General features: G+C 45.2%; 1 protein-coding gene across 1 annotated transcript in view; it reads left to right on the top strand.

Annotated features, from left to right (window-relative positions):
* dcdc2b (doublecortin domain containing 2B) overlaps positions 1–14,413 on the top strand; it is a 29,879-nt gene extending 15,466 nt beyond the window's left edge. Inside the window, 9 exon segments of the mRNA XM_069896307.1 lie at positions 1,989–2,135; positions 4,103–4,181; positions 5,646–5,706; positions 6,060–6,186; positions 9,051–9,147; positions 9,912–10,035; positions 11,641–11,744; positions 13,888–13,950; positions 14,312–14,413. Of these exon segments, the coding sequence (XP_069752408.1) occupies positions 1,989–2,135; positions 4,103–4,181; positions 5,646–5,706; positions 6,060–6,186; positions 9,051–9,147; positions 9,912–10,035; positions 11,641–11,744; positions 13,888–13,950; positions 14,312–14,413 (904 nt within the window).
* The last annotated feature ends 286 nt before the right edge of the window (positions 14,414–14,699 follow it).

The raw sequence follows: 14,699 nt of genomic DNA on the forward strand, positions 1-14,699 counted from the left end.
GAGCAGCATCGGTGGGGTAGGGGGATTGGTGAACATTTCAGGTCAGAACTCTTCATCAGGACTTTCACATTCCAGCATCTGCAGTCCATTCCAGATGACTACCACCTTACTCCTCAGATCTCCCCCTTCTCCTTTCTCAACTTAAACCAAGTTCTAGACTCCCTTATTCATGGCCCTCATCATTTTATATGCCTTTCTAAGGCCACCCCTCAGCTTCTGACTTTCAGTGAGGATAATCCTAGTTTATCCAATCTCTCCTTATAGTCAGTCCTCCATTGCAGGCAGCACCCCTATGACCCTCTCCTGCACTCACTCTCTTGTTATTAAACCCTCCCTCTGCTCCGGTGACCAGAATTGTGTGCAACCCTCCAAGTGTGACCTGAACAATGTTCTGTATGGCTGCCACACAACATCCCATCTCTTCCACTCTCCTCGTAAAACATGAAAGCCTGCAGCCTCTGTGGTTGAAGTAAAAACACAATGGTGGAGAAAATCAGCAGGTCATACAGCCTGGCGCCTGCCTATATTTTGCTCATGCTTTGACAAAGGGCTCAAGCCCAAGATGTTGGTTATGTACCTTTTTCTGTGTTACGTTGTTTGACCTGCTGAGTTTCTCCAGCGTTGCGCTCCATTCCCTTGCTGAATGCCTTCTTCACCTCCTATCTACCATTGTTACCATTTTCCAGGAGCTATCATTGTGCACCCCAAGTCGCTCTGTACCTCCTGAGGTCCCTGCCACTTTGTGTCTATGCCCTGTTAGTGGTGGACATTTCAAAATGCTTCTGCTCATATTTGTTTGCATTAAATTCCATCAGCCCCTATTCTGTCCATGCTTCCAACTGATCCATATCACTCTGCATCCTTTCACAACCAGCTACAACTCCACCAGTTCTTGTGTTGTCAGCAAGCTCACTAATCAGTCCACCTACAGTCTCATCCAAGTCTTTATATATATGACAAACAGCACTGATCCAAATGGTCTTATGTAAACGCACAAAACTGCTGGAGAAACTCAGCAGATCCTGCAATATCCAGATGAGGCAAAGCCAAAGGTGCGCGCGCGCCGTGTGTGCGTGTGTGTGTGTGTGTGTGTGTGTGTGAGTGTGTGCATGCGTGCGTGTGTGTGTGTGTGCGTCTGTGTATGTGTGAGTGTGTGTGTGTGTGTGTGTGCGTGCGTGCGTGTGTGTGAGCGCGTGTGTGTGAGAGTGTGTGCATGCGTGCGTGTGTGTGTGTGAGTGTGCGAGCGTACGTGTGTGTGTGTGTGTGTGTGTGTGTGTGAGAGTGTGTGTGTAACTTGCATGTTTCATGTCCTGTTGCCTATCCCTACTTAGACGTCCAGTCACCCACTGCCCTCTGCTTCCATCAGCAAGCTTTTGGCTCTCCATTGGTCCAGGTTCAAACTCCATTTTATAATGTTCCTATGAAGCTCCTGGGGCTAATTTGCATCATAAAGAAGGTTTTATAATTGGGTTTAATGTATTGTATATGTTGAACGTTTAGTGGGTGGGGAGGGGGGTGGGAAGGAGGGAGGGAAGGGAGGGGGGTAAAGGGGAGAAAATGACACTGTTTATTCAAGAGGGAAATGTTTCTGTGTATTTTGGTCAATATGGTTTATAGTGTGAAAAATAAAAAAAATAAAGAAGGTTTAATAAATGCCAATGTATAGTTTCACCCCAATTAATCCTCTTGGTGCCCCTCTGATCAAAGGTGAGGGTAGAATGAATAATAACTAATAATAAATAATAGAATGTTTTTAGAGTAAACGATATTCATCCTGGTTCTGGTGAAAGTTTATCCAGCTGAACTGTTACCCCCCCCCCCACCCCCCCACACCCCCGCCCAAACGATGCTGCCTGATGTAATGAGTATTTCCAGCATGGTTCTGTTTTATTTCATGGGCAGTATTACCCGTCAATAAACCTGGTTTAAACCTTTTTTCGAGGTAAGCAGTCAGCTATAGTTCAGTCTCAGTATTTTATTTTCCCCAGACTTTGTACCATGGAAGGACAGGTATTGGAGAGCGGGGCTCAGTTGGAGAGTGGACGTTATTATGTGGCTGTTGGTTCTGAAAAGTTCAAAGACCTCCCTTACCTTGAACTTTTGGTTTCCAAAATGTCATCCCAAAATACTCTCAGGTGAGATCCACACCCATAAAGTGATTTTTTTCTGTCCTGACCTGTGACTTCATTTTTCTGCTCTCCCACTGTGATCAAAGGACACTGGGGACTAATTGGGGGTGAAATTCCATTTATGTTGATAAACTGACCTGTAAACCCAATTGCATTCTCATTAATCACGCACAGTTCTGCTTGCCCAGAGCCCAGCACTGTGCTGAGAGTTAGCTATTCCTCTTTGATTCAGATTCTAGGCAGGAACTCTCGGAACACAGCTGTAATCTGACCAAAACTGGCAGCTGACTCTGCGAACAATGTGGATGGATGATTTTGCTCTGGACCTTCCTGTGGATCTGCGAATGATCCTGGTGCCATTAGAAGTAACTTTGATATCACTCACACCCATTGTTTGAGAAGCGTTGAACACTTTGATGTTTTACAAACTCAGCCAGGATCACAAGTTTCTCAACTCTTCTTGCCTGTCGGATGAATAAGGAGCAGGTCAACCAGCTGAAGAGCCTGAATGAGATAAACATGAGTGCTGGGAGGTACAGGCTGGGTTTAGCATTCTCAAGTCACGAAGGAGCTGGACCCCATCCCTGCCGTTATGTCCTGGACTTCTGGTGCCCACAATTCTACTGCAGGAATGATGTTTTCATCTTTATCTCAGCCATCTCAGAACAGTGATAAGATTAATCTATCTTCCTCCTTCCTGCCCAGTGAAATCATGGTTAGAGTTTGTGCAAGATTGAAATTTCAGGGCATGGCCTAGAATATCAGGAACTTTGCAGCTAATTTACAGCCTTCAGTAATTAATGCAAATTATTGGAGATTGAGGGAATCTAGAGCTAAATTTGGGTCAGTGCAGGGTGAAGTGCATCCCCTGCCCTTCCCATTCTTCATTTGAGAAGGCCGAGGGGTCTTCTGTAAACCTGGAAGGTTACTTCAGTGCAGTAACAAGGGAGTACACACTGTCAGTGGGCAGCGCTGAGGCAGCTGCCAGTGGGCAGTGCTGAGGGAGTGCACACCGTGCGAAGGGCTGAGGGAGTGCCACACTTTCCATGGGCACCGCTGAGGGAGTGTCACACTGTCTGTGGGCAGTGCTGAGGTTTGATCTGATTGTCCATCTGCCCAGGATTCCCATCATGTCACTTCCCCTTTGGAAACACACAGTGACCAATCCATCACAATACACTTGGGAGAAAATCTGAATGATTCACTGCATTCCGAGTGTTGAGATCTCTTCTTGTCCTGAATCTCTGTCATTTACCGTGGAGGAAGGACATTATTGAAGAACAATCTCAGGGGTAAGATTTAATCACACTGGAAAGCCATGGTCATATCAGGAATGATTAGCAGGGTTGTGTGTGTGTGAGGTTACAAACAGAATTGAGTTTGGTGAGATGGTGACGGAGGTGGTTGATGAGGGTAGGGCAGTGAATATTGCCCACATGATCTTTGGTAAAGCTTTCAACAAGGTTACTTGTGATAGGCTGATCCACTTGGTAACCCTGGGGACTTTTAAGATTGGATCCAAAATTAGCTTGGCCACAGAAGGCAGAGTTGGAGGCATGTTATTTTGACTGAGGCCCGTGCCACCCATTTACACTCATGTGACCAATTAATCTTCTAACCCCATAAATCTTTGGAATGTGGAAGGAAACCGGAGCACCCAGAGGAAACCCGCACAAACACGGGGAAGGCATTCAATCTCCTTACAGACAGTGCCGGATTCAAACCTGGGTTGCTGGTTCTGTGATAGTGTTGCCCTAACCGCTATACTAACCGTACCACCCTAACAACAGCCTCTGTCACATCTCCTCGATGCTTCAGATCTGAACTTCTTTCCCATCTCTGCAATGATCAACATGAAAGTAATTTTAAGAAGCAAACAGACCTCAATTTGTCTTTACAATGAATGCAGCATTAAATTAAGCAATTTTTTAATGGGGAAATTAAATGTATTTGTTGAATTCATATTTTTTCAGACTTCAGCAAATGATGAGGTTCAAGAATTACAGTAGAAGTAAATGTGTTCAATGGATCTCTGGTTCACTGAAGCTCCAGGTAACCTGAGCTCCTCTTGTGCCTATTTCCCATGCCTGAGCTACCAATCATCTGTCTGCTCCCCTCTGTCTCTTCACTGAACAGGGTTTCGCTGAACCAGACTTCCAATACTTCTCATAATTTGAATAGACCTTTCCTGTGTAACATCCCCATCAGTGTTAGTGTGGCTTGAGAAGAACCTGTGTTAGTTTGTCCAGAAACACACAAACATCCTTTGGAAATTTTAGTCACTGGAATATTGTAGAATGAGAAACATGAGATAGGCTCAATAATTAACTACGTTTATAAATTATCCCTGGAACAATTCTGGATATTTGAGATTTGCAAAATAAAAACCAAATGGATAAAGTGATAATGATAAGGACATAAATTAGTGTTTTCCTGGCCAGGTTTCAGAATTAACTTGCCTGCAGAAAACAAAGGGTAGTACTCGACATAAAGTATTCTGACTGGAGGTCAGTTATTAGTGGGGTTCTGCAAGGATCTGTTCTGGGACCCCTCCTCTTTGTGATTTTTATAAATGACCTAGATGAAGAGGCAGAAGGATGGGTCACTAAATTTGTAGATGATACAAATGTTGGAGATTTTGTAGATGGAGCTGAAGGTTGTGAAAGGTTACAAGAGGATATAGAGAGGATGCAGAGTTGGACGGAAAAATGGTAGATGGAGTTCTATCCTGATAAATGTGAAGTGATGCATTTTGGAAGGACAAACCAGAAGACTGTGTACAGGGTTAATGGTCAGTTACTTCTAGATGAGCTTGGGGTCCAAATTCATACATCTCTCATGGTTGCCACACAGGTTGATAGGATAGTTAAGAAGGCCTATGGGATGCTTGGCTTCATAAGTCAGTAGATTGAATTCAGGAGTGAAGAGGACATGTTACAACTCTACAAATCTCTGGTGAGACCACACTTGGAATATTGTGTTCAGTTCTGATCACCTCATTATAGGAAGGATATGGAAACTATGGAGATGGTGCAGAGGAGATTTACCAGGAAGTTGCCTCGATTGGAAAATAAGTTTTATGAGGCAAGGTTAGCAGAGCTGGGACATTTTTCCTTTGGAGCATAGAGTGATGAGAGGAGAATTTATAGAGATCTACAAGATTCTGAAAAGCTTAGATGAGGTGGACTGCCAGCACCATTTTCTCAGGGTGGGAATAGCAACATGGATAAATGAAAAATAAAGGTTTATGGGGTAGGAAAGGTTTAGTGTTTCTTTTGTCGGAATATATGGGTTGGCACAACAACGAGGGCTGAAGGGCCTGTATTGCGATGTAGCTTTCTATGTTCTACATGTCTGCAGTTCTATATCTTCAGCCTTTACTCCCCCATCCATTCTGAATGGCCTCCACTGAATGGCCTGTTGTAGACACTTTGATGTGAATCATCTTGGACCAAATTCATCACCTCCATGCATTATTTTTAATAAACTGATCCTAGATTTGGTTGAATCTGTCAGACTGCACTAAAACCCATAAACCTGTTGAATGTTTCGAAGTCAGTCATTGATCACGTTCAAGGTTATTCATGTCATTTCCTGTCCAGTGTACATTCTCCTTCAAGGTTCAAACCCCAGGAACAGAGTTAGATTCACATGAAGATGAAGCCATCACTGAGAATTAATTTAATCGTTGCCAAACCCCTTCCTTCCTGTTTCATCTGCCAGCTTCCTTTTGATGGAAACTGTTTATTTCTGCATGATGCATAACAAAAACATTGTTTCAGGGCAACGCAATGCTACAACGGTTAGTGCTGCTGCCTCCCAGCTCCAGAGACCTGTGTTCGATCCCGATTCTGATGCTGTCTCAGTGTGAAGTTTGCACATTCTCCCTGTGACCCCATGTGTTTCTCGGGTTCTTCCCGCATCCTAAAGAAATGCAGGTTTGTGGGTTACCTGGTGCTCTAAACTGCCCCCAGTGTAGGCAGGTGAAAGCAGAAGAGGGGGTGGCAGGGAAGGAATTGATGGGGCAAGTGGAGGTGAATGGAATTCATGGAGATAGGTAAATATAGAACATAGAACACTACAGCACTGTACAGGCCCTTTGGCCCTTGATGTTGTGTCAACTCAAATATTCCTTAAAAAAATACTAAACATTCCCTGTCCAGTGTACATTCTCCCTCAGGGTTCAAAACCCAGGCACAGAGTCCCTTCTGAGGTGACGCCAAATTTATTGCGACCACACCTCCCCCTCCACTACTCTCGCTGCTGTCCCCTCCCTCCCATCTCCGCCTAACAGCTCCTGCCTTTGTAACCACTCCTCCCCTTACTCTTTTTTTTAAATCGCTTCGCTGTTCCGTGTACATCAGTGTCAGAGACCTCGCACCATTTCAGTTCCATGTCATACTCCCATACTCACATGTCTGTCCATGGCCTTATGTAGTATCTCACCAAAAACACCCACAAATTGGAGGAACAACACCCAATTTTCCGTCTGGGCACTCTCCAGCCAGATGGCATTAATGTCAACTTTTCCAGGTTCCTCCCACCCCCTTCCTTTCCCCTTTCCTGTTCTCCTCCCCCTTCCATCTCTATTCACCTAGACATTCTTCTTCTCCTTAATCACTGCTGTCCCCTCTCTCCCTTCTCTGCTGTTTACCTCCTGCCTTTGCAACCACATCTCCTCCTACAACTCCTTTTGTTTTGATGCCTGTTGACATTTTTCTATACCTTGATGAAAGGCTCAAGCCCAAAACGTCTGTTATGTATTTTTACCTTTGCTATATAAAGAACACTGTTTGACCTGCTGTGTTTTTCTAGTATTACATTTTTACTACCCTGTAACCCTCTATTTTTCTTTCATCCATGTGCTTTTCTGAGTGTCTTAAATGCCCATAATGTTTCAGCCTCCACATTGCAAGGCATTCCAGGCACCCACATCACTCTGTATAAAAAATCTTGCTCCTGATGTCTCCCCTAAACTTCCACCCCTTCACTTTGAATATATATGTCCTCTGATGTTTGCTACTCCCACCTTATAAAACAGGTGCTGGCTGTCCACTCTATCTATGCCTCTCATAATCTTGTAGACTTCCATCAAGACCCTCATCCTTCTACACTCCAAAGAGAAAATTCCTAGCTCTGCTAACTAACCTTGCTTCATAAAACTTATTTTCCAATCCAAGTAACATCATGGTAAATCTCATCTGCACCCTCTTCATAGCTTTGTAGCTTCCACATCCTTCCTATAATGAGTGACCTGAACTGAACACAATGTGTGGGCTCACCAGAGATTTGTAGAATTCCAAGATGACCTCTCAACTCCTGAACTCAGTCCCACCATTAATGAAGCCCAGCATCCCATAAGCCTTTTTAACTATCCTATCAACCAATGCAGTGACCTTGAGGGATATATGGATTTGAACCCCAAGATCCCTCTGTTGATCCACACTCTTAAGTAACTGACCATTAACCTTGTGCTCAGCCTTCTGGCTTGTCCTTCCAAAATGCATCACCTCACACTTATCCGGATTGAACTCCATCTGCCACTTCTTTGCCCAACTCTGCTTCCTGTCTATATCCTCTTGTAACCTTCGCCAACCTTCAGCTTCATCCATAACTCCTCCAACCTTCATGTCATATGCAAACTTACTGACCCGTCCTTCCACCTCTTCATCCAGGTCATTCATAAAGATCACAAAGAGCAGGGGTCCCAGAACAGATCTTTGCAGCTCTCCACTAATCACTGACCTCCATGTAGAATACTTTCTTTCCACTACTAATCTCTACTTTCTGCATGCAAGCCAACTTTTTATCCACACAGCCAAGGTTTCATGGATCCCATGCCCCTTTACTTTCTGAATGAGTCTTCCATGGGGAACCTTGTCAAATGCCTCGCTAAAATCCATGTAGACCACATCTACTGAACTACCCTCTTCAATTTCTTTTGTTACCTCCTCAAAAAACTCAATTAGGCTCATGAGGCATGATCTTCCCTTCACAAAGCCATGCTGATTACCCTTGAGTAGACAGTACTTCTCCAAATGTTCATAGATCATATCCTTACGAATCCTCTCCAATAGTTTGCCCATCACTAATGTAAGACTCACAGGTCTATAATTCCCAGAATTATCCCTATTACCTTTTTTAAACACGGGGACCTCATTTGTCATTCTCCCATCCTCCAGCACCTCCCCTGTGGCCAAAGATCGTCGCTACTGTCCCAGCTATCTCTTCCCTCACTTCCCACGGCAAACTGGGGTATATTGCGTCTGGCCCCGGGGACATCAATCTTGATGTCTTTAAGAAGACAGAATACATGGTCTTCAGCATGGACAGGATTCAGCTAAGTGCCTGTCTCCAGCTCCCTCTCCCTAGCTCACCCAGAACAAAACCCAACAACTAACAACAGACTTTCAGTGCGGGAAGCTCTTCAGAATTCATCTCAGTCATTGTGATGTTTTGGTTCAGAAGATTTCCAGATATTTCCATATAACCCTCTTCCATTAAGTATTATCTGGGCAGTGATTCTGCAGCAATAGCTTTGACCTTGGATATTGAAACACACCACAAACTCTGCAGATTTTTAAAAATTTCCATCAATGTCAAAACCTTGAGTTTTTATTTTATAATTTTCTAATCATCGTCCACACACAGCAGCATTGTTTATTATTGTTCTACTCCTGCATGTCATGATATTGTTCATGACTCATACATGAAGACACAATACAACAATCTATGTCCTTGCTCCCATAAACTCTCAGCTCATCTTGGTATCTTGCACTGGGGAATGTGTTTCTTTCTGTTGGCGACAATATCTATGGTCATAAAAAGTGTTCTAACAGAACTGAATCATCAGCTGGGGTTGGATAGTTGAAAGGCAAATGATTTAATCCTGAAATCCATCATCAATAACTAATTCTGAAGCTGCCTGTTTTCCCATTCTTTCCTTCTGCAATATCAACAGTGCATCGTTTCCCAAGATGGAGTCAGTGATTCTGCGCTCTTGCCTACGCCGAGTCAGGTATTTATCACATGTTAGGGGCAATCAGATTCCTCACCACCTGGCAACACTTGCCCTCCAGTAATTTATGCAAATTATTGGGGCTCAAGGGAATTTGGAATCAGATTTGGGTCAGTGCAGGGTGAAGTGAATCCACTCTCCTTTACCCTTACTTAGCAGTCCGTTCTTCATTTGTAAGGGCTGAGGGGGTCTTCTGTAACATGGGAAGATTACTTCAGTGCAGGAACAAGGGAGCACACACTGTTAGTGGGCATCGCTTAGTGAGTGCCACACTGCCACAGGGCATCGTTTAGTGAGTGCCACACTGTCTGTGGGCAGCTCTGAAGAAGTGCCATACTGTCACAGGGCAGCGCTGAGGGTGTGCCACATTGTTCAAAGCCATTGTTGAGGGAGAACCAAAATGCTGTTTACTAGACGACCTGCTTGCCCAGTCAATGGGGGTGCAGGACCCCCTCAGCATTATTTTGATAAAGTGCAGGGATTCTACCCACAGATCTCTCCAGTATTTTTCTGCCAGTAATGTTGAAAAATGCCCCTTTGTGTGTTCTGGTTTGTGGGATCGTGCTGTGCACAAATGGAGTTTGCCGTTTTCGGACATGACACCCGAGGACTGCAGTTCCATTGTCCTTCCTGTCCCTCCATGCCCCATCCCATGACCACATGCACGAGAGAAAGGCAAGGATCTCTCTCTCTTCCAGTCGGACAAGCAGAGGGTCCAATCTTCAGGAGATGAGACAGAGAATGGTGTCCTTGTGTCTCCACAGACTGTGCGAAGGAAAGGAAAGAGTGCCAACCAGGAGGAGAGCGCTCTCTTCTTTGCAAAGCCAGTCAAAGTGAAGCTGAATCAGAGTGGGAGGCAGGATTCCCAGGCTGGGACCCCCATTACAGGTAATGGAAGCCTAGCTCAGCATTGAGGTGGCATGGCAATTTCCTGGCCCATGCTATCACTGGACCCAGGGCCCAGCAATCAGGTCAGCCTGACCTGTGATTACGGTATATAACAGTCTCCAGATTGGGCCCAGGATCCTGGCCCCATTCACTAGTCCCATTCACTAGGGAGACTCAACTACTGCTGTGGGAATACAAGCCGTGAGTGTTACCCTGCACAAAGCATGCTCCCTCTGTCAGACCCAGGCACACACACCATGTCTCACACACCCTTACACACCCAGGCACAAATAACACACCCCACACACCCAGCCACACACACCTTTACACACCTAGCCACACACACCCTTACACACCCAGCCACACACACCTTTACACACCTAGCCACACACACCCTTACACACCGAGGCATACACACCACATCCCACACACTCAGGCACACACCACAATTCCTTACACACCCACACAGCTCACACACACAAACACAGGTCTCACACACCTGGACACCTTTGCATACATACAGACATGTATGAACACACACACACACACACACACACACACACACACACACACACACACACACACACACACACACACACACACACACTGCCCATCTAAGCTCTCCCCATCTCCCTGTATATGGTCCTTTCCCTCTACCTGCCTGTTTACGTGCTCATTTAAATACATCATAATTGGATCTGCTTCCACCACCTCCCCTGGAGCTGTGTTCCAGGCACCAATCACTCATGTGATAAAAACCTGCCTTGCACCTCTCCTTTAAATATTCCCCTCCTTCACCTTCAACCCATGTCTCTAGCATTTGACATTACCACCCTGGAATAAATGTTCAGACTCTTTTGCTCTATCTACTCTTATCATTTTATGAACTTCTATCAATTCTCTCCTCAGCCTTTGGCACTCCAGAGAAAACAACCCAAGGTTCTCCACCCTCATACTCTCCAATCCAGGCAACATCATGATATCTGCAGACATTTGTGTTTTATTAACGTCCCAGTCAACCACTTCTGTACCATCTCCAGAGCCACCCCATCCTTCCTGTAATGCAGCAACCAGATCTGCACCCCATACTCCAAAGGTAACTTCGCCAAAGTCTTATACAGCTGCAATAATTTCCCGACTTTTGAACTCCATGCCCCAACTGATGAAGATATGATAGAGCCTTTTCCCAGAGTAGGAAAGTTTAAAGCAGCAGGCACAGATTTAAAGTGGGAGGGGAAAGAATTGATGGGCAAGATTTTCACTCAGAGGCTGGTGAACATCTGGAATGAGCTGCCAGAGGAGGTGGTGGAGGCAGATACTATGGAATTGTTGGAAAGGCATCTGCATTCTACAACAACATCAGAATCACTCGCCATCCCACTGAACAAACTCAGGGGACTGAATGGCCCATCCTGCTCCAATTATTTGTGACCTCAATCCTTTCAGGGGTGAGATAAACATCGCTAACACTTTGATGCAATCTGGTGGCCCAAACCAGCTGAGCTAATGCGGATAGCACTGTTTATTACACAAGCTTTGTTTGAGTGCTCTTCAAATGTCGTTTCATTGACTTCTAGTCTGTTTCATAAACTTTGCATTCTGCAGAGGACAGAAATGTTTTCAAAGTGAATGAGAAACGAGCTGAGTTGCAAGGAGCCCCAGAAATTCCAGATGATGAAAACACTAAAGTGGAGCTACCAATCGATAAGGTGGGAAATTATTTTAGCCCAAGTGCATTTCTTCAGAGCTGAAGCTCATCAGTTATCTCCATGTCCATGATCACAGTTCCTGGTTCTCAGGTAGGAAAGAGAGGAGAGAGAACCAGAGGTGCCAACAGCCATGGCAAACATCACAGAGGGGCTCATGACTATTTGACAACAGGCACGTTTCCTGAGGTTCCTCCCCCTGGCCCCCAGCAGCTCGAGGAAATCACAGTATACTAGGAGGGGTGGACGTCAAAGGCACATTTAGACCCTAAATCCACACTGGTGGATCAGACCGAGTTTCAATGTTTAAAAAAAACACTAAAGTTGCAGAGGTAGATGCAGAACTGGTGGAAGGACTCAGCAGATCAGGCAGCACCCATGGGTAGAGCCTCTTTGTCAGGACAAGAAGGGAGGGCCACGGAACTCCCTTTGGAAAGCGGAAGAAAACTTCTTCAAAGTCGGCACATAGGCACACCCTGAGTAGATTCTTTCCCTCTCGTCGTGATAGAGTCCCCACCTGAAACATTGACTGACCCATGGATGCTGCTGGGCCTGCTGAGTTCCTCCAGCAATTCTGACAAGTCTCCATAGATTTAATGTTCACTGTATGTACTCAGGAGTCTCAGAGTCTCAACGTTCAGATTTATTGTCAAAGTGCATACATGATGTTACATATAATCTGAGATTCTTTTTCCCTGTGGGCCAGGCAGAAGCTCTAAATACCAGTAACTGTAAACTGTAATCAAGAAGAAATATAATCAAATTGACTGTGCAAATGCAGAAAATAAATAATGTGCAAAGTCAGAGGGTTCTTAAATGAGTCTCTTAGTGAATCTGTTGTTCAGGAGTCTGATGGTTAAGGGGAACCCGATGGTACAAGCCTTCTGGCACCTATGCCTCTTTCCCGACGGAAACAGTGAGAACAGAGCATATGCTGGGTGGTGTGGGTTCCGACAGCAGTGTTCCATGCAGATTTTCTCGATAGTAGGGAGGGATTTGTGATCACTATCTTTTGCAGGGCTCAGTGATATTTGGTGTCCCCATACCAGACCGTGATGTAGCCAGTCAGCACATTTTCCACCACACATCTGTCGAAATTTGCCAAATTTTTGGTGTCATACCAAACCTCCACAAACTCCTAATGAAGTAGCTCTTTTTCTTGATGATATTTGTGTGTTGAGTCCAAGATAGTGACTCCCAGGAATTTAAATTTGCTCACCTTCTCCACCTCTGATCTCCCAATGATCACTGGATCATACACCACTTGTTTTCCCTCTAATCCCCCAGTGATCACTGGATCATGCACCACTGGTTTTTCCCTTAACTTAAACAAACAATAATCATTAGAAAGTGTGTTCTTGGGAGAATCACTCAATCATAAAATGGCTACGGATTAGAAGAAATCCATTCGCCATGGATCTGTACCGAAAGCAAATAGAACCAATCCAGTTAGTCCCACTCTCAACTCTGCCGCATTGCTGAAGCTTTGCCGATTGTGGTATCTGCCCAGCTGTTTTGAATGGTAATGTTGAAGCTGCCTCTACACACTCAGTGCAGGGCATTCCATATCCCCAACATTTGCTCTGTCATTTTTCCAGCCACCCTCTTTTACATCACATCAGTTCTGTCTCCATCATCAACCCTTCCGTTTCCTCTGTCTACATCCTTCATGATGTTAAATGCTCTGTTGCAGCCCTCCATATCTCCTCTGTTCCAAGGAAAGTATTTCCAGCATCTCCACTCTATCAGCATAACTAAAGGCTCTTCTGTGGAAATTTGTGGAACCTCCAAACTCCATAACCCACCAGCATGGGCTACCAGCATTTATAAAGCTTCACAGGGATATCCTGGTCAAATTCTCTTCGGCCTAACATACCGACCAAGGTGTGTTTCCTAAGCTCGACCCATTTGCCTGCATTTGACCCATCTCCCTCTAAACCTTTCCTGTACAGGTACCTGTCCAAATGTCTTTGGACTATAACAATTGTCTCCGCTTCTACCGCTTCCTCTGGCAGCTCGTTCCACACACCCACCGCCCTCTGTGTGAAGAAGGTTCCCCTCGGGGTCCTTTCAAACCTTAAACCAATGCCTCTAGTTTTAGATCCCCCTCCTTGGAACAAAGGTCGTGACGATTTATATTTTGCAGAGGGTGGCTGAAGTTATTGAAGATGAACTCATTGCTGAAGACGGCACCTATCATGTTGAGGAGGTAAGATCAGCTCTGAAGATGATTTCTTTCTTCTGGTCTCAAGTGGGTGAATCAGGCTGCCAGCCTTTAGGGCCACATACTGGTTCTCTTCACTGTCTTGCCTCTTCATCACATCATGTTTCCTTAGTACCAAACAAGGCATGTAAATAAAAAGGGGGAACTTCTGCAATGGTCCTTGAATTTTATTGAAAATGTCACCTCAAGGAGCACTGAGCCACGGTCAGTGGAGGATTAACTATTAGGCTGAGTAAGCTGAAGCTTAGGGCCACGAAGGGTAAAGGAACACAAGCCCCGAGGCTTCAGCCCCTTTACTCAGTAAAAGGTAGTCTGGTCCCAGTTTATTGTTTCACACTTACTGCAGGTTGGTGTGGGTGAAGCCGATGACTGTGGGCTAGAGTCGGCATCAAGCCGTTGCCAGGGTGACGCGCGCAGTGGTTTCTGGGAGCTGTTAGCGGCAGCATGAAGATTTGTCGCTGTGGCATGTGTGATCCTCCACCTTCCCGCCAAACTATTAGATTTTTAACGTCTAATTCGGTCGGAGAAACGTTAAAAATCTAATAGTTTGATGGGAAGGTGGAGCATGATTCGGGGATGAGGGTAGAATTAATGCAGCTCATCCAGAGCACCTGGAGGCAGTTAAGTTAGTGGCACTCTGGTGGGCACTGCTGGGTAATTGACTGAGTGGCTACCTCACTGAGTGGCACTCCCTCAGCCAATCACCCAGTGGCACCCACCAGCCCCACCAGATT

The sequence above is a fragment of the Narcine bancroftii genome, chromosome 8 (assembly GCF_036971445.1).
Source record: "Narcine bancroftii isolate sNarBan1 chromosome 8, sNarBan1.hap1, whole genome shotgun sequence".
NCBI lineage: Eukaryota > Metazoa > Chordata > Chondrichthyes > Torpediniformes > Narcinidae > Narcine > Narcine bancroftii.